The following is an 18,335-nucleotide window of genomic DNA, read 5'->3' as shown; positions in this document are numbered from 1 at the left end:
AAGTAGCTGGGGAGAGGGAAGCCTAGGTGCCTCGGCTTAGGCTGCTGCCCCCGTGACCCGACTCCAGATAAGTGGCTGAAAATGGATGGATGGATGGATGGATGAATGGATGGAGCCTTCAATTCTCCTCTTCAGACAAAATAAACAGGAGTGTTGCATTGCGGCCCATCAAAATAAGAGCATGAATGTAAGCTGCTACAAAAGCTCACATGAGCGCTGATGCATGGAAACAAATCTGGACTGCACCGCAGAGGCATGGTCAGAGATGAGTTTATTGAAGAGTTCTTTATGAAAACATTGGCTCACAGGGTTTATGTTTGGTTTTAGTCCCGGTTTGTCGGTATATGTGGGTGGGGCCAGTTTCTGGACTGAAAGTAGCCCCTGAGCCCTTCTAGGTCCACAGCAGGGAAGTAAACTCCGATGCGTTTCCTCAGCCACCACTGGCCCTGCGCTGCACTGGCACTGCCCGGCTGGCTGAACTTGTATATGAAATGTTCTCCTCGAACCCACCTGAGGAAAAAGAAAAGCTGGGGTGAAGAGAAGGAAAATAATGATACTGCTACAATTACGTATTAGGGCCTCTCAAGAAAAAATACATATCCTTTTAGAATAAAGTTAAAGTGATGGGCAATAGTGGTGGAACAGTTAAGTAACCAGAGAATTGCAGATTTGCATCCCACTGAAACTTGGTTTATGCTTGACGCATTCACTTTCCGCTTGGTGATGCGGCTCGCGGATGGAACGCGCTTCACAACTTGCAGCGTTTATGGTTCATGCAGCTTGTCTCTGCGGTGAGCCAATATTCTCCCAAACTGTAGGGGGCAGCATGGAGCTCTACGGCATGCATCCAACTCTACACCATAGTAGAAGTAAAAATTACTGTTTACAACATGGCATTCCAGCATTTTTAACAGCGTCCTCGTCTTTTCCGACAGTGCGAGCTATTTCTCTCCAAGAATTATTAACAACATGTTGATCACGGTGATCTCTGAGAGCTGAATCATACAAATGTCTGTATTTACAAACCTCTGCCATACTAGTTCTTGCCGGTCCGCCATGTTTTTCCGCGTCCGACTGTCCGCATGGTTAGAAAATTTCCTAGGTGCGCGGTGCAGAAAGTTTGGGCCGTGTGGAGGCGCGGTGGAGGGGCCGTGCGGACCTCGCGGACGCGTCAAGCATAAACCAAGCTTCAGTCACAGTCATTGTGTCCATGGGCAAAACACCTCCCCCTCCGGGTCTGCTGGTGGTCAGAGAGGTTGGTGGCACCTGTGTCCAGCAGCATCGCCCAAGGGCAGCTGTGGCTATATCACCACCAGTGTGTGTGAATCGGAAATGACTTGTGTGGTAAAGTGCCTTTGGGGGTTGTAGAACTCTATTCTGTTCCTTATTACTTTACATCCCAGTCAGGTCAGACCAACTGGTTTTTACTCTTTATATATGTTACTTTATATAATATTTAGTAACAGTGAGTTTCTTCTGGGGCCAATCGAACAGACTGGAGACGTGTTCAGGGTGTCCTCTGCCTCTCACCTGATGACCAGCTCCCCACAACTAGGAATGGGTAATATATCGGCATCAGTATCGGTACTGGCCGATGTTAGTCATTTTTTAAACATATCGGTATCGGTTCGATAAAAACTGGGCCGACATTAACAAACGATATTTTTTCCATCTCGCCTCCATTTGCCTGTTTCGGGGGGGGGGGGGGGGGGGGGGGTGTGACGTGTATTTGTTTAGTCATGCCACAGTGAAATCATCTCAGAACTGTAAATGTGTGTGTTGTGTGTACATAATAACGTAAATCCAGCTTTCATAATTTTCATTCTATACAAAATCTGCTGATTTTAGAAGCCTTAATGTGATTATATCGGTACCGGCAAATATCTGTTATCGACCAAAACAGTGATCTTAATATCGGTATCGGCCCAAAAATGTCATATCGGTGCATCACTACCCACAACCCAACTGACACAGGCTATGATTATGACCTTATCTTGTAGTAATTTAAGTCTATTAGTTAGAAAATTATTTTTCCACATTTCTATTTTAGTCTTTAAACTGGTAAACAAACATCTTTCTCTTCACTAAAACTGTCTTTCAGTCTTCCGACATCAAAACGATATAAAACCCCAGAGCTGTAGCTGTTACACTAATCCTCCACCAGAGGCAGCTGTGGGACAGAAATCCAGACCAGGGGGGCAGCTAAACATGAAGGTGTGGTTAAGAGATCCCTCTTTACTTGGGGGGGTCTCTGCCCTGGAAGGGGTTATGATCCAGCAGTGAGAGCACGGTGCTGTCGTTGGATAGGAGTCGTCCTGCTATATGGATCACCCACTCGCTCTGCTCGTACGTCTGAATGAACACAGAGTTTAGGAACTATTAGAGCTACAGAAAGCAAACAAATGCAGAAAAGATGTGAACAGAAAAACAAAAACATTAGTGATAAACAAGCTGTTGGGTTAAATCTGCTCGAACCTGGAAGGCAGCAAACCACATGAGCCAGTCCAGCCTGTAGTGGTACGGTGAGATGAGGCATGGTCGTCTGGAAACCTCTCCTGGTTTACACCTGAACTGGTACTCCTCCCAAACTGCCCCAGGGTCCTTGGGATCCGGGCTCAGAGTTCCCTGGAAAATCACCTCGGTCCGCTCCTTAGTGATGCTGCTCAGAGGACAAAACGAGAAATGTCTGGGGAGGTTTTATTTATTAGAACACCTTTCATCCCCGATACTAATAAAGACTAATAAAGCATCAATCCTGTACCAGTGTAGCCTTTTTTCTTTCATAGAACAGATCTGCAGATATCCCAAAGTTACTCAAACCAAAGTTCTCATGTTACCTGCCAAAAGCTCCGTAGGTGTTGACGATGCGCAACGGGTCAAAGGAGGTGTTCATCACCTGTCTAGAGCTGAACAGGTTCATCACCACGGGGATGCTCAGGTAGCCAATGAGAACAGCCAAAGAAACGTTCACCACCCGACGAATCAACGTACCTAACACACACAAAGAATGAGTTAACATCTCAGTAGCTGACCTTTTGTTTTTACTAATAATCCAACTCAGTGAGAGGTTCCTGGGAATGACGCTGAATCCCCCAAAGGAAAACTGAAGCCCAGCAGCATGTCAGTCATTAGTAGCACCATGGATGTCTGTGATGATCACATTAGCGTTTCTCAGCGGAAGCATTTCCGCCCGTTCAATTAATCAATCAATCAAACTTTATTTATAAAGCACTTTTCATGCACAGGAAGCAACACAAAGTGCTTAACAGATTAAAACGACCCATATAACCCACATTCCCTCCCTTTCCCACACTTAAAACAATTATGACAGTTTCACCCCCAATACACACACACACACACACACACACACACACACACACACACACACACACACACACACACACACACACACACACACACTAAAAGACCACAGTAAACACTAGGCTGAGCTCAGATTGGACAGGTAATGAAAGACACGCCATCAAGGGAGCCATCTGCCTCGACGGCAGCAGATCCACAGCAGCAGCCAAGACACCAAACCAGGGCGCCCTGGGAGGGAGGGTGGCAACCCCCACCACTACCTGGCCACTACCCAAGGAGTGCCCCAGCCGCCGCCGCCGCCGCCACCGACCACCAGTCCCGAGGCAGAGGGCTCCACAGTTGCTTCAGACCCCTGCCTGCTTACCCCACCCATGTTAAAGACATCATCTGAGTCATGACTTTCCCACTTCGTCAGCCTGTGTGTGTCTGTTCTACCCATTAAAACACCCTCTAACCGATGGTATGACACGTTTTCAGCTCCTACAGTAAAAACAAACGAGACCAGCTGGAGAAGTTCACGCTCAGGGTTTACACTTTTAGATTCTGTGAAAGAGTCACTTTTCCAAGCTCCTCGGCCGTCTAACAGCGAATCACTTTTACTTCCCTGTCCCTCCATCACCACCACATCCATTCACTTTCACTAACGCAGGTGTTTTAGTGTAACTGCATCCTGCGGCTCGTGTCCGTCCCACAACAGAGTGTAACTTCAGGAACCTGAACACCTTTGGTGGGTTTGGGCGTGCGCCCGGCCGATTTCTCCTTCTGCAACTCCAACACAGATTGCTGAGCTCCAGAGCCGCGGCTGAACAAGAAGCCCAGCGATGCATCGTCAAAGCAGGCCAAGCTGGGAACAATGGTGAGCCAGTTGAGAAAGCTGAGGTTTCCACTGATTATTAAGACCACCTGCAGACAGAGAGGAAGCCTACATCATCCATAACAGCGGTTTCATTTTTCTCCAACGTTTATCTGGTTGAAGCTTCAGAAAAGCTCCGCAGCACTGATGAACGTGAGCTAACAACATCATGATAACACCAGCTCTCATCTGCACGTCTTCTGGAGTTTTCTCATGAAATATCAAGCAGCAATATTTTACATTTAGATGTTCTTTAGGGGGATTTTAACAGCTTGGACAGCCTGAGGGGAAAACAACTAAAGAATGAAATCAGAGTATCGTATCGAGTCAGTTATGGGCCACTTCCATCTGTACCTGGTCGGCCCGGCCCGGATAGCATAGCTTGCTTACATATCTTGGTGGCGTGTCATTTTTCAGGGTGCAACAAGACTGTTTTTCGGCCCTCTTTCTGAGGTGATCTGCTTCAGGCCGACCAGGGCCAACACACCCACTGCTGACTGTCAGTCAGCAAATTCACACCTTCCATTAGAGCACGCCTCTGATTGGTGGGTAGAATCAGCCCACATGGGCTTAAGGCATGCTCAATTCATTATCATTCATTATCATGCTGATTACCTAGAAGCTGAAAATGTCTCTGACTGCATTCCTTGCATACCTAAGCAAGGATGTGTGGAATCAACCGGGCCAGGCTGGGGCCGACTGGAGCTATCCGGGCAGGGCCAACCTGGTACAGAAGGGAATGGCCCATTAAAGGCAACAATGCAAAAGAGATTTTGCTCCTCCTTGGTCTTTGCTGCCTCTCAGTAGGTTTGATGTGATGTGTCTCCAGAGCAGAGACTCCAGAGCCCTTTTCAGACAGACATTCTGGAACATTTGTGGACAATTCAATCTGGTTTTTAACCGGAACTGTGTTTTCAGACACACCACTTTTGTACCGGAACTTGTCCTTTCGGCTGCGTTCACACAGCAGGGAAAAGTTCCAGATGTCTGACGGCGGCGGGGGGTGGTGGGGGGAGAGAGAATCGGACTCATGTCATGAAGAAGAAGAAGAAGAAAATATCATTTCTATAGCGCCTCTTAAGATAAAAATCACGAGGCTCTTAAGCAGAATTCTGCGCACACGAAGACGCATAAGAGACCTGGATGGTGAAGCTCAATGGTTAAAGGAATCATTGAAGCGGTGTGAAGCGCTCCGTCGCGCGTCTAGGCGGTACCGTAGGAGGCGAGCTGCCGTGGTTCGCCGCATGCTACAGCAGCGGGCTATCTAGGTGCGCACAGCGTCCCCCGGTCCCCTCCTCCTCCCCCTCCCCCTTGTCCGGAACTTTACCTCACCAGTCTGAAGAAGCCAGCCTGTCCGTAACAAGTCCGGACCTGTTACTAGGGGCTTCGTCCGGATAAATTCCGGAACACGTTATCCGGATGTTTGTATTCAGACAGAAAGGTCTTACGGACAGATTCCGGAACATTTCCGTTTTTCATGGCCTGTCTGAAGGGGGCTCAGGAAACAGTCGGACAGGGACACCAGTCCTTCACCCACCAGCAGGGACGTGTCTGCTCCTCCACCTCCAATGGGATGCTGGTGTGGATGCCTCTGACCAAACCTTTAGAACCAGACATTGGACCTATCCTGCTGCATCGGTTTTTCAGGTCATTTTCTGGGTGACTTTGCATGAAGACCTCTGTAGGTTGGTCATTTCATTTTCATCTTTGTGTTCCAAACGCACAACCCCTCGCAGATCAGGATGGAGACCCGGCAGGACTCGTTTTCTGGTTGACATGTTTTCAGTTCCTTATATTTTTGGTGCGTTTTCATAAGAATTAGTGGTAAAAAATGAACTTATTACATTTTATAATTCATCTTTAATGGCTGTTCTGAATTAAAGATACATCTAGAGTAATATGTTTGAGTTCATCTGCAGCGCTTACCTGAAACAGAATCTGAATGGCTCCGTTCACCATGCACATACGCCGACCCAGGAAGGTGAAGAAGGGGGCGATGAGCTCGATGAAGTGATTGGACAACGTCTCGAAGCGATGGAACCACCAGGGGAAGCGATGCATGTAGTAGGACACTGGGTTGGGCACTGGCTGGGTCTGGACAGACGACAAGGACAGGGGTGAACTTGGAGTCGGCCATCCCCCAAAGGGATGATTTTGTAGGGGGAAGATGGAGGGACTGTAACAACAGGTGGCGCTGTTGAGACATTTTACAACACCTACTTCTGAACATTTTCATCACTTTTTCACACGTTTGCATAACTCCAGAACTTTTCTAGCATGTTCAGACTTTCAAAGAAGCAAACCAATTAACCTAAGATGGAATAATAATACTAATAATTAAAGGCTACACTTTTAATATTCCACCTCAGCTCAGCCCAGGCTGGAGGGTTCGTCTGCTTTACCTCGGCGCTTGTCTCCCGGCGGGGCTGGAGAGTAATTTGTGGTGCCACACCGTCAGACTAAATAAAGATGGAACCTTATTTAAATGAAGGCAACCTTTCCTCCACACAAAAAACACTGTGTGTGTAAACTGAACACATACACAGAGTTAGGTTTGGTGGGGAAAAACAAATATAGCAGATATAGGTGGAGTGAGAAATTAAATGGGTGGGGGGTGGGGGGGAGGACAAGTCATCCAGAAAACTAATCAGTGTGCTCTTTGTGTTAATGGAACAGAAGGAACCGTGGGATTTTCAACAAGTAGTTCAGCAGAGCAGTCCTAACAGCTCGACGCTGGTCTGAAGCCCGAGGAGCTACGACAGCAGGGGGAACAGAGTAGCGACTGTCCTGCAGCGGGCCCACGCGCTCCCCCGAGAGTCCGGCCAGGAGGAGACCTGCAGTCCCTCCGCAGGCTGAAAGGGAGCAGTGTGTCCGACTGGCGCCGCTGGCTCCTGCCGTTCATGTGTGTGACTCACACACAAGCTGCAGACGATGGACCAGGTCAACCAACCTGACCCAGCAAGGAACAAGCGCCACACTGTAACCTGATCTGTCAGCTGGACTTAACTGATTAACTACATGTCAGCTGTGGGAGAAGAAAGACGCATCTTTAATGTTAACCCAAACTAAATCTACGTTAAAACTCTGCAGCTTCTGTTAGATACACAAAACTATCGGTCCAAACAGAGCAGCTGAAGCTTCTTCTGGGTAAATGACCTGTTTGCTTCTATTCTAAATCTCATAAGCAATGTTTGAGTTTGGACCACAGAACAGCATTAGGCTTTTAAAACTGATTTGTGGGGCTTTTATGGTAAAAACATTAAATCATAAATAAAAAACATAAATAAAAAAACTCAATAAACTGCCTTATACCACAGGATAACACACACACACACACACCTCGTAGTGGTAGTCCATACAGGTGAGGTCTCTCCAGCACTTGTCTCCTCTGATCTTAATGAGACCCTGAAACAGAAAGAAACCAGCTGGAGTCTGAATCTAGAGGCTGATGCTTATCCAACAAGCAGCAGCCTTTCTTAACTAAAGTGTGAAATCTGTTAGCTCTCAGAGGCTAATGGAAGTCTTCCATATTTAGCTTGGCAGTATTCTGTTCTCCGGTCAGGTCATCCCAAAGACCTCAACAATGCTTGACACTCAGCTTTAAGGGGTTGGATTGGAGGGATTAAAACCACCAAATAGTTCCTGAGCGCAGCCACAGCTGCAGCTCCCCACGGGGACGGGTCAAATGTGAAGATGTAGTGTCGCCAGTGTGTGATGATGACAGGGAGCCGAAGTCACGCCCATCCAAACCATGAGTCCCCATCAATGACAGGGAGTCTGAGCCGATAAAAGTTACGTATCATGCAACGTCTGACGTCCGTGAATTTTAAAGACAAACCTTGATGCCGTGACATTGCTTATTTTCTGCAGGCGGCAACAGTTATTTTAGGTTTTGTGTGAAAATACGTGTACGACTACAAATGTTTATGTCACCAAACAGACGTCATCGAAACAGACACAGAGAAGGTCGGCGAAGATCGAGCTTCACAACAGAAGGAGCGTTAAATGTGAAGAAAACCAGCATAAATCTGGCCACGTGCTACGTAGCAGCTACACTAAGGGAAGACATTCTCCTGTGATGTCATATATGAGACGTCTGATTTAGTCTTTTTAATTACCAACGTTTACAAGCTAACACATCTCAAAGGTGCGCCAAGGACGTAGTTGAAACCCACATCTTGTTTTGTTTTTAAATTTTAGAAGAACATATGTGGGGTTCAGGGCATTTATGGACTTTTGTTGTACATGGTCAAGATAAACCAACCAAACTCCGCCAGAAAACCTCAGCACACCGGCGACAGCCTGGAAGAACATTCTGTTCTCTCTGTAACGATTTCACAGTAAATGCTGTTCAACACTGAGCTGTTTATCAGGAATGTAACAGAAAAATTAAGCGACAGACTCAGTTCCCCAAGTCTGAATTCCATAAATGTCTAAAAACCTCTCCCATCACAGAGAGCCGCGTGTTACCAAGGGTTTCAGCGTTTTAAAGGCCGTCCCTGCAGACGTTCAAACCTCAAAGGCTAGAAGATCAGAATCATTTAACGCCCGCTGAGTTGATTTTACAAAAACTGTGACAAACTAAAACAGAACTAAACTACAACAGGCCTGACACATTTAGTTATAATCAGTATGGTTGGTTTCTGGTTTAGGCGGCCTGCAGTCAGCCCCCCCCCCCCCCCCCCCCCCCCCCCCCCCCTCAGTGTGTCTGCTGTACTCACAGCTCCCAGCATGATGCGAACAATGAGCCACCTGAAGGTCCAGATGCAGATAAGGGAGGGGGGGCAGCTGCGAGGCACCTGGGACAGAGTCCAGACTGGACACAAGAAAATGGCCAGGAAGCCCGTCTCCAGCAGCTGGCTCTCCCAGCCTGCACACATAACAACAACATCTGAGCTTACATGAGCAAAGAGAGGGATGAGGCTTTATTCGAGTTAGCCGAGTTTACTCTAACTAAGAGAGAGGTAGAAATACCACATAAATATAAGAAACATGTATTACATGCCAACTGTTTACACTCTGCACCATCATTGTGACATTAGCACCTAGCTCGTTCACACTTTAAAATCCTCGTCTTTGTTTACAATTTCTTCCAGGGTGGTGGTCCCCCTATCTAGCCACTCTCCTGGACAGACATTCCCCATCACGCGCTCTGCGCTCCTCTGACCAATGCCTGCTCGCTGTCCCTCGTTCTAGGTTAGGGGTGTCAAACATGCGGCCCGCGGGCTGGATCCGGCCCGCAAGCGGGTTAAATCCGGCCCGCGAGATGGTTGTGTAAACTTTATTTTCATACTTTACAATGTAGAGTGAAAATAAACTTATCTTTGTGAGCAAGTTTTCTCTGTAATGAGTATAAATAAAACAAAGCTGCGCTCAAGGCTCACACAAGAACTTGAGTCACATCCTGAAGTTGGCCACCACTCAGGATGTGACTTCTGATATTGATGTGCTGGTGAAAGCTAAAAGATGTAAAGTAAAATGAGTCAAATATACTTTAAGTGCTGCATGAAACTGATCTAGCCATGTGATCTGTAAGCTCTTTGAATCACTAAGGAATGTTTTTTTAGTTTATTGATTTTTTTATTTTATTTTTTTTTCAAGTACACTTCAGGTGTTGTACTTGTACTATTTTGGATACACTGTCCTCAGGCTCCAGGCTTGTTTTATATTGATTGTATTAAAAAAAAAGGAAACAATCTGAAGTTTTATTTTTTTTAATTTACCGGTCCGGCCCACTTGGGACTAGATTTCCCTCAATGTGGCCCCTGAGCTAAAATGAGTTTGACACCCCTGACCTAGGTGTCGTACTCGCGGGGACCGGGCTTTCTCAGTCCTAGCACCGTCACTCTGGAACCAGTTGCCACCCTCAGTTAGGCTGTCCCCATCTCTGCCAGTCTTCAAGAGTCGCCTAAAAACCCACCTCCTCCGCTTGGCGTTCCCTGAACATGTTTGAATTTGGCCCTCTTGTATGTTGATTTTATTTCCCTGTTTTCATTGGTCTCTCTATCCCTTGTTTTACCCATTTGTCTTCTACTTTAATGTTTTACCTTTTTTGCACTATTTGAATTGCTTTTATTTTCGATTTATTCATCATGTTTCACATCTCATGTACCGTGTTCAGCGCCTTGGGCTTCCCGACAGGGTCGCTCGTGGAAGGCGCTTTATAAATAAAGCTTTGATTGATTGATTGAAATCTGCAATGAGCCAATTTATTCCTCAGTTTGTTCTGATCTCGGTGCTGATCTGCATGATCTGTGTTGTGTTTGGGTTCAAAACAACGTTTGATGATTTGTATAAACCTGCCTCACTGGCTTCTAATCCGAATCGTCTTCTGGAGGAGAAACAAAGGAAGCTGTGGTGGAATTAGTCTGAAGATCACTTACCAAACGAGTACCTACAGAGAAACCAAGAGATCGGAAAATTAAAATTAGTTAATGATGGATTACAGATTATAACTTTAAATTAGATATACATTTGTATTCCTACTTATAGTTAAATTCATGCCTGGATTAAATCTGACAGTTTTTCATTCATTAACAAAAAATCACATTACATGTTTTTGTACACAAACATGCCTCCATGACTACGTTTACATGCAGCCAATATCCAGGTTATGATCGGCTTAAGGTCGGTATTCGGGTTTCTGAGTTGATCAGAATAACCCGTTTACAAGCATAAATAGAAAGATTTACCCCTAACTTGCATAACCCGATTTAAATGTGGACGTTGGGGTAGCGTCAGGACGTATGGACTACGTCAAGACACAATATGCGTCATATTTCGCTGTCTCTGTACTTTCGGCCGTCAACAAAAGACATAATGTTCATACTTTTCACCAGACCGATGAAGACAGGTTTCCTCGTCACTCCAAAAGTGTGGTGCTGTGCCGCGACTCGCCATGTTGCTCCGAACTTGTTGTTTACTTCTGGTGTTCTGGCGCATACAAGACGTCTCGCTACTCAAAAGACCAAGATTCCTTGTGAACAGCATGAGCAGAACACACGCTTTGATGGGGATATCCTGATATGCGTTTACACGACCAAACATTCGGGTTAGAGAAGGGTTACCCCAGGTGTAGTAACCCTGGGGTTATGAGCATATCCGGGTTTTTGGCGGTGTTTACATGGACCTGCGGAACCGGGTTATTGTGAATATTCAGGTTTTAAAAGGGTTACTGGCTGCATGTAGACGCACTCCATGATGGATTTCAACTGAAGCAACCTTTGTGATGGAAAATAAGCCTCGATAGGATCCAATAGGATGTAATCTACGGTTTCTCTATAGTTTTTCTACACATTGATATTTGGACAAATTAATGCTGCGTTGTGGTCAAAACTGAAAATACACATAAAAATGTGTATTTTTGGATGTGAAGAATATGACACAAGAGTATTTTCTATCATTTGGAAGAAATGACTAAATAAAGGCCTGCTTACAAAGTGGAATATGGCAAAATAACTAATACAGGTGTAATTGTTGTTTATTAACAATTGATACCAATACAATATTTGTCAGTGTATTTAGTACAAATAAGCCCATTGTTGGACTGTTTGTCAAACAAAATGAAAATTAAATTAACGATAATTAAGACAGGCAGACGTTGGATAAAAATTTACTCTTGTTTGCTAAAAGTGACAGAAAAGTATTCAGTTTTCCAAGTGTGCATAAACTCACCACAGCTGTCCCACGTTGACCAGGGAGTGATAAAGGACCCACAGTGTGACCATGATCACCATATTAGCCATTCCCGTCACCAGGACAAACCCTGACAGGGCCATCCCCACCAGGGCCATGCCATCTAGGTTGGCGTCCATGCTACTCCAGTCCAGGAACCACAGGATGGAGGGTGTGTAGGCCAAGGCCTCCAGTCCGATCTTTCCTCCCACATAGCGCTTGACACTGTTTAGGTAATTCTTACAGGGCATGAGGCCATTGTCTCCGATCAGCTGCTTGTTCTGATTGTAGGCCACGCTGAAGGCCACAACTAGAACCAGAGACAAAGGGAGATTCATGTGTAAACATATTTAGAAATATATTTTTCTGTATCCTTTAAAACTCCTCTTTACTGTACAACAGCAACACTGGTCGCCAATAAGTGAATTGTGTAAATATAAAATACTGTAAATCCTCTAATACAGGGCCGGGCCTGTATTTGACTCAAGCTCATCAAGCTCCAGGCCTTTATTGGAAGGAGGGCCAGAATTAGAGGCAGGCCTCTATTTCTATTTGAGCAAAATGAACTAATGGTTCGCTGGAGTTTTTGACAATTAAAATAGCGCCCACATTTTCAAAGTTAAACACATTTCTTTTAACAACGGTAGTTCCTGCTTCAGCCCTCTCCCCCCTCCCCCTGCGCAGCGGCCGCAAACTCACTGATGCGCCTGCAGCCTCTCAGAGTTCCTGCTGCTCTAAACATTAAAATAATTATTTCATTTTCTGTTCCTCACTTCTGATTACCTTCAATGGTGTCTGTTTGTTGCAACCAGCAGGTACAAAAACTAACTTGTTTTTATTTGACTACTTTTCCTGTCCTGCCTGTTTATTATCTTCCTGCATCTCCTCTCAATCCTAAAGAGAAACTGCTACCTGGGTTCATATATATTCACCTTATGAGTTACCTTTGAACTGCAGTTCTAAAAGATCAACCGACCCCCAAAACAGCGGAGTGCTCCCTGCTTGGCGGCCGCATCAGTGATCGGTGCGTCGGAGGACAAGGTGATGTGCCCCGCTCCACAGCAGCGAAACACATCAGATGCAAATAAAAGACAGAAAACATTAAAGGAAATGAACTGACATGAACGATCGCGTGTTAAATTAGTTTTTGAGGTGGCGACACCTGATTGTTACTGTGGCCGTGCTCAGGACGCAGATCTACCGACCGCAAAAACAGCGGAGTGCTTGCTGCTTGGCGGCCGCATCAGTGATCGGTGCATCACCGGAGGACAAGGTGATGTGCCCCGCTCCACAGCAGCGAAACACATCAGGTGCAAATAAAAGACAGAAAACATTAAAGGAAATGAACCGACATGAACGATCCCGTGTCATTACCGACGCTCTGGCTGAGCGCGTTACCCCCCCGAGCGCAGGAGCTTGTCACCTGCTGACAGCAGGCTGCTGTCTTTTCCGAGGGCTGCATCTTGCCGGTCATTATCACGTGACAGCGACTAGTCGATGACAGGCATAAAAAGTCACTATAGTGAAGTCGACTAGTTCATACAACCCCTATTGCTTCCCAGTGTTCTGCAGCGCATGTTCTCTTTGAACTTGATATCAAATTTTCGCCTCCTCTTCGTCTCCGCATGGTTAAAGTTACCCTCGCGGTCTATCACTGGCAAATCAAAAGTGAGACGATGACACAACCGCCCCCCGTACTTGCTTGTTACCACATTCCACCCGGCCACAATAAGAGACCGGCCATTATTCACCTCCGCCGACTCCGACACCGGCCAAAATTGGAGTCCCGGCCTTTAATTGAATAACGGCCTGTATTAGAGGATTTACGGTATCTCCAATAAACCTTTAGATCAGCTCAGTTCTATTTATCTGACTGACACTAATATGTTAAAAATGACTAACATCGGTCAGTATCTACACTGATACTAATATATTTGACTGATAAATTTTTTATGGTTGACATTCAATTGATGACGGATGTTTGGTTTGATTATGTGACAAAACGGCTTGCCATTTTCTCACTGCTTTCTGACCAGCAACCCTGAGAGAAATGAGAAAAATAACACTAATGCTATAAAATACATGCGTAAACGTTACAAAATAGACTGAACAAACTCATTCTAAATGGATATGACCTAAAGAATTAACACATCTGTGTGTTATTATGTTCATAGACAGTTAGAATCAAAGCAGCCGCGTTTTAGACGAGATTACGCCTTTTACGACGTTGCCTGGTGTAAGGAGGCTGGACTAACACAAAAGGTGAGTCCTCACTGTAAATAAAGGCGACGGAGCGCAGCAGAACAACACGGGTGAGCCAGAAAGTCCCCGGATGTAGCTGCGTCTCTTTGTCCGTGTCTCTGTTGTCTCCTGCTCCATTATCGGCGCTGCTAGGAACATGGTCCGTCTCTGTCCTCCTGCTGTCCACACGTCTTTTCCTCACAGTGCTCTCCGGGCTTCCACCGATGGTCGCCATGTTCGCGGAACTCATGCACGGTCACGTGACGTGACATGTTTGTTCAAACGTCATTTTCAAGGGACAGTGATCGTGTGGTTGTTGTTTTTAATTCGAGTCATTAACAATACAATCAAGATACATAAATGACTGAATGTCCAATATGAAGTACATGGAAACAGTACAAACACAACAAAAACATACCAACAGATTCAACGCCAGGGGATACTGTATGCAAATTATGAAACATATGAGAATGATGATCAAAACAGGAAACAATACGAGAAATGCAACTGAGTATGAACTATGGAAAAATCTGAAATTTTGAGCAGAGACTTAGTGTCTTAATGGCTTTGTTATTGTTCGAGGTGGAGATCGTTTTCAAATAAAGCTCGAGTTCTTTTTTCAAGACACAAAAGGAAGGTCTTGTTTTAAAACTTTACATTTATGGATGTAAAACTTGGTCAGCAATATGATAAGATTAGATAGGAACAGTTCATTTTCAAAATCTCTCTGGTCGTCTAGAAATCCAAACAGAACATTGTGAAAATGTAATACAAATGTCTCATGAATATGGTCCAATATAAATCTACAGAAGCCTTGCCTATCATAGTTTCCGAGTGTGTTCACAAGTCCAGAACAAGTGGTTGATAGTTTCTGGGTGCTCCTTGCAGAAAGTACAGGATACATCATAGTCTTTAATGAATCTCCTCAGGAATGTTTTAACAGGATAATAGCGATGAAGGAGTTTGAATGTGACTTCTCTGACTTGGTTTGTAAGCAAGTATCTGTTAGGAAGAGTCCATACTTTTTCCCACGACACGTTCTGAACAAGTGAATTCCATTTAGGGTGAACATGTGGTACAGAAACACAATCAGCTAGAAAAAGGGAGCGAATCTGCTTATTTGGTCGTAATCTCAATAGAAAACAAAGTTTCCCTATAATTGTGTCACTTGGATCAGGCAAAGTGGTCATGTTAGCTGGTGGGGTGGTACAACGTTTGAAAAGCATGATAACACCAGATGGAACAGCGTAGAAAACAATTGCAAATTCTTTAGGGGTTACAGGAGTTTTATAATGAAAAAGAAATTCTTGATAAGTAAATAAATTTCCTTCCTTATTAAAGAGCTGATTGATCTTCATAAAATATGCAATTCCTAAACCAATTGTCAAAGAATAAGGATTTCCTTTTGTAACAGGCACCTTTATTGTTCCATTTAAGGTTAGGGTTATGTTTATATATATATATATATATATATATATATATATTTTATATATATATAATCTTGACCCTCGTGAACTTGAAGTCTTAAGGACGGACTTTGTCTCATCTGACTCCTCCTGCTCCTTTTGGTTAAGTGAGGAGGAACAGGAGCCAACTGGACAACGGGGGTGGAGAGTTTTAAAAAGTGTGGAGCTATTAACGCGGTGCGTCAGTCCGTCAGGATCTGGAGGAGCTTGTGAAAAGTAATGTCAGTCAAAAACAAGAACTCACCTAAAAGGATTTCACATCTCTTGAGGATTTGTGCAGAACTTTGCGCCTTTACGCACTTGTAGAGTTCTTGGAGTTTTTGCGCCAGAAAATCGTCTCAGCCAAACATGACAGAGGAAAACAACACTGTTCGCAGACCAGAGGTTTGCGACACTTCCGTGTCCCAGCACGGTTTGGACTCGGATCATCCAACCTCTCCTAATGGGGCTCACGCACTGGAGGAGGCAGCCTCGTGCCTGCATGGGATTACGCCCAGAGCTCACAGCACCCCTGAGGACGAGCGGTTCCCAGCCTGCATCAGAGACGCGGTGTCGCAGGTGCTAAAAGGGTATGACTGGTCTCTGGTGCCTGTTCCGGGTCAGGGGGCGAGGGGTCTGAAGAGCAGACCTCACGTGAAGCGGCCGATGAATGCATTCATGGTGTGGGCGCAGGCGGCGCGGCGGAAGCTGGCGGACCAGTACCCTCACCTGCACAACGCTGAGCTGAGCAAGACACTGGGCAAACTGTGGCGGTGAGCATTCCCACTCCACAACCGAACCCACAGGTTTAGACATACAGAAAGCATTAGTGGGATAGTTTCAGAAAATGAATTGAATCGCTTGCACCTTTTTCTCTGATACCACAGAAATAGACTCATTCTACATGAATTATGACCAAATATCATTACCTGAAATTGAGATATATTGGGACTGAATTCAAGAAATATTTTTTCTTTTTTATGGTTAAATATGAAAAACGTTTTACATTTCAATCAGGTGTGAAGCATTTAAGTTGCACCATTTGTGAATAGCATTCCTACCCCCCCTCCTTTCAGGCTTCTCTCTGAATCAGAGAGGCGTCCCTTCGTTGAGGAGGCTGAGAGACTGAGAACACAGCACAAGAAAAACTACCCAGACTACAAGTACCAACCTCGGAGACGCAAGAGCTGTAAACCAGGTGAGGGGGACCCAGGACCTGGACTGGTGCAGCAGCAGCAGGCCTTTTATAAGATGGAACCTGGCCCAGCCACACACCCAGACAGGCCAGGTGATGTCACATTTCATCTGAAAGTTAAACCTTTTATGTTTCAGTATTATAATCAGACGCCTTCCTGATTTGTAGGTCAACCTCATGGTCCTCCCACACCTCCCACTACCCCTAAAACCGACCTCCACCCAGGAGCTAAACTCCAGAGAAGCAGCGTTCCTGCTCCACTTCCATCCCGCCAGAACATTGACTTCAGCAACGTGGACATCTCTGAGTTAAGCTCTGATGTCATCGGCACCATGGATGGCTTTGATGTCCACGAGTTGGACCAGTACCTGCCTCCAAACAGCCATGTCACTACCCTTCTAACCCCGATGGAAACCAGCAACCTGTCCGGACCTTTCATCACACAAAGCTGCCACCCAGACAGAACCCGTAACGGGACTTCCACAGCCATTTCTCCTTCCTCCAACCAAGAGATGCACGAGAACAGCTTAAAACCTCAAATTAAAACAGAGCAGATGAGCCCGGGCCACAGCTCTTCTACCTCTCCTCCTCCGTCTCACCCACCTAACTACACCCCCCTGAGCCCAGCCATCTGCCCTCCCTCCACCTCGTCCTCCTCCACGTCTCCTACTAACCAACCAGACTATGCTGAACCCCAGAGCTCCAGCTTCTACAGCGTGTTTTCAGGTTATCCTGCTGGCTTATACCAACACCCGTACTTTCACTCCTCCCGCAGGTCCTACACCTCACCACTTATCAATGGCCTGGCCTTGGCACCTCCTCCACCCAGCCCTCCCCTGGCCTGGGAGCAGCTGCACACAACACTCACCAGGCCTTGAGTGGGACAAGCATCTGGTCACTCTGGCTGGACTGTTACACCTTGGACATTTGGTAGCTTATATCTAATTTGGAAGAAGACATTTTGAATCAATGAAAAGTGCTTAACTCTTCTTTCCTGAACCGTATTAACCTCAGTCAGGTTTTCTTCAGTGCTCTTATTCACGTTTGACCTGATTTTGTTTTATTTTTTCACAGTGACCCTGTTCCTCGAGGGCAGCATGTTTTAGAGGTTTCTCCGAGTGAACACAGCTGATTTTAGTAGGTGATCTACGGGCTCCTGCTAAAGCTGCTAATCGGGTGTATCAGCGCAGGAAAGCAGCTGGATAGGGGCCCTGGAGAACCAGGGTTGGACCCTGCACACCCGTTTTACGTCACACTATTATTTCAGCAGAAATATCAAAAACCTGTAGAACCTGACCCCAGTGAACCAGAATCTGCTGTAGGTAATAATTATGCTTAATAAAAAATCATTTCCAATTGATGGCAGTGTAAAAATGTATTAAGTCATTCTGAACCTGATATGTAATCTGTAGATTGGAAACTTTTCAAAATGGCAGCTTGTTAGCCCCATTGGATTGCAATCTCTGTTTCTCTGAACAGAGGCTGTTCAGAACCCTATCAATGACAGGAAAATGGTAACGAGTAACACAATACCAACACTTTTTAGATTGCTGTTTCTTCTTTACACAAGGTTCCCCTCAGGTCAAGATCTCACCACATAGTATTT

At 45.5% G+C, this 18,335-nt stretch overlaps 2 protein-coding genes across 5 annotated transcripts; one reads left to right on the top strand and one right to left on the bottom strand.

The window, feature by feature from the left end:
- Positions 1 to 254: 254 nt before the first annotated feature.
- lmf1 (lipase maturation factor 1) lies at positions 255 to 15,933 on the bottom strand. 2 transcript variants are annotated; one of them, XM_054749010.2, is made up of 11 exons: positions 15,800 to 15,933; positions 11,849 to 12,158; positions 10,558 to 10,568; positions 8,896 to 9,044; positions 7,514 to 7,579; positions 6,101 to 6,268; positions 4,044 to 4,224; positions 2,838 to 2,991; positions 2,476 to 2,659; positions 2,240 to 2,352; positions 255 to 510 (listed from the first exon to the last, which is right to left on the bottom strand). In XM_054749010.2, the coding sequence occupies exons 2-11, from the start codon at positions 12,097 to 12,099 to the stop codon at positions 324 to 326; spliced, it is 1,464 nt and encodes a 487-aa protein (XP_054604985.1). In that variant the 5' UTR covers positions 12,100 to 12,158; positions 15,800 to 15,933; the 3' UTR covers positions 255 to 323. The 2 variants fall into 2 exon arrangements, with proteins under 2 accessions (XP_054604985.1, XP_054604984.1); XM_054749009.2 differs by lacking the exon at positions 15,800 to 15,933 and adding an exon at positions 14,123 to 14,464.
- Positions 15,904 to 18,089, top strand: LOC107388257 (SRY-box transcription factor 8a). Of its 3 annotated transcripts, none has more exons than XR_011516843.1 (4): positions 15,904 to 16,307; positions 16,611 to 16,822; positions 16,898 to 17,659; positions 17,804 to 18,089. XR_011516843.1 is itself a non-coding variant. In XM_054749011.1 (4 exons), exons 1-4 carry the CDS (start codon positions 15,904 to 15,906, stop codon positions 17,833 to 17,835), a joined length of 1,206 nt encoding a protein of 401 aa, XP_054604986.1. In that variant the 3' UTR covers positions 17,836 to 18,089. The 3 variants fall into 3 exon arrangements, 2 of the variants coding, with proteins under 2 accessions (XP_054604986.1, XP_015819190.1); XM_054749011.1 differs by having other exon boundaries at positions 16,898 to 17,455; XM_015963704.2 differs by having other exon boundaries at positions 16,898 to 18,089.
- Positions 18,090 to 18,335: the final 246 nt, after the last annotated feature.

This window comes from Nothobranchius furzeri, chromosome 16 (genome assembly GCF_043380555.1).
Source record: "Nothobranchius furzeri strain GRZ-AD chromosome 16, NfurGRZ-RIMD1, whole genome shotgun sequence".
Taxonomy (NCBI): Eukaryota; Metazoa; Chordata; class Actinopteri; order Cyprinodontiformes; family Nothobranchiidae; genus Nothobranchius; species Nothobranchius furzeri.
This window is presented reverse-complemented; position numbering and strand designations above follow the sequence as displayed.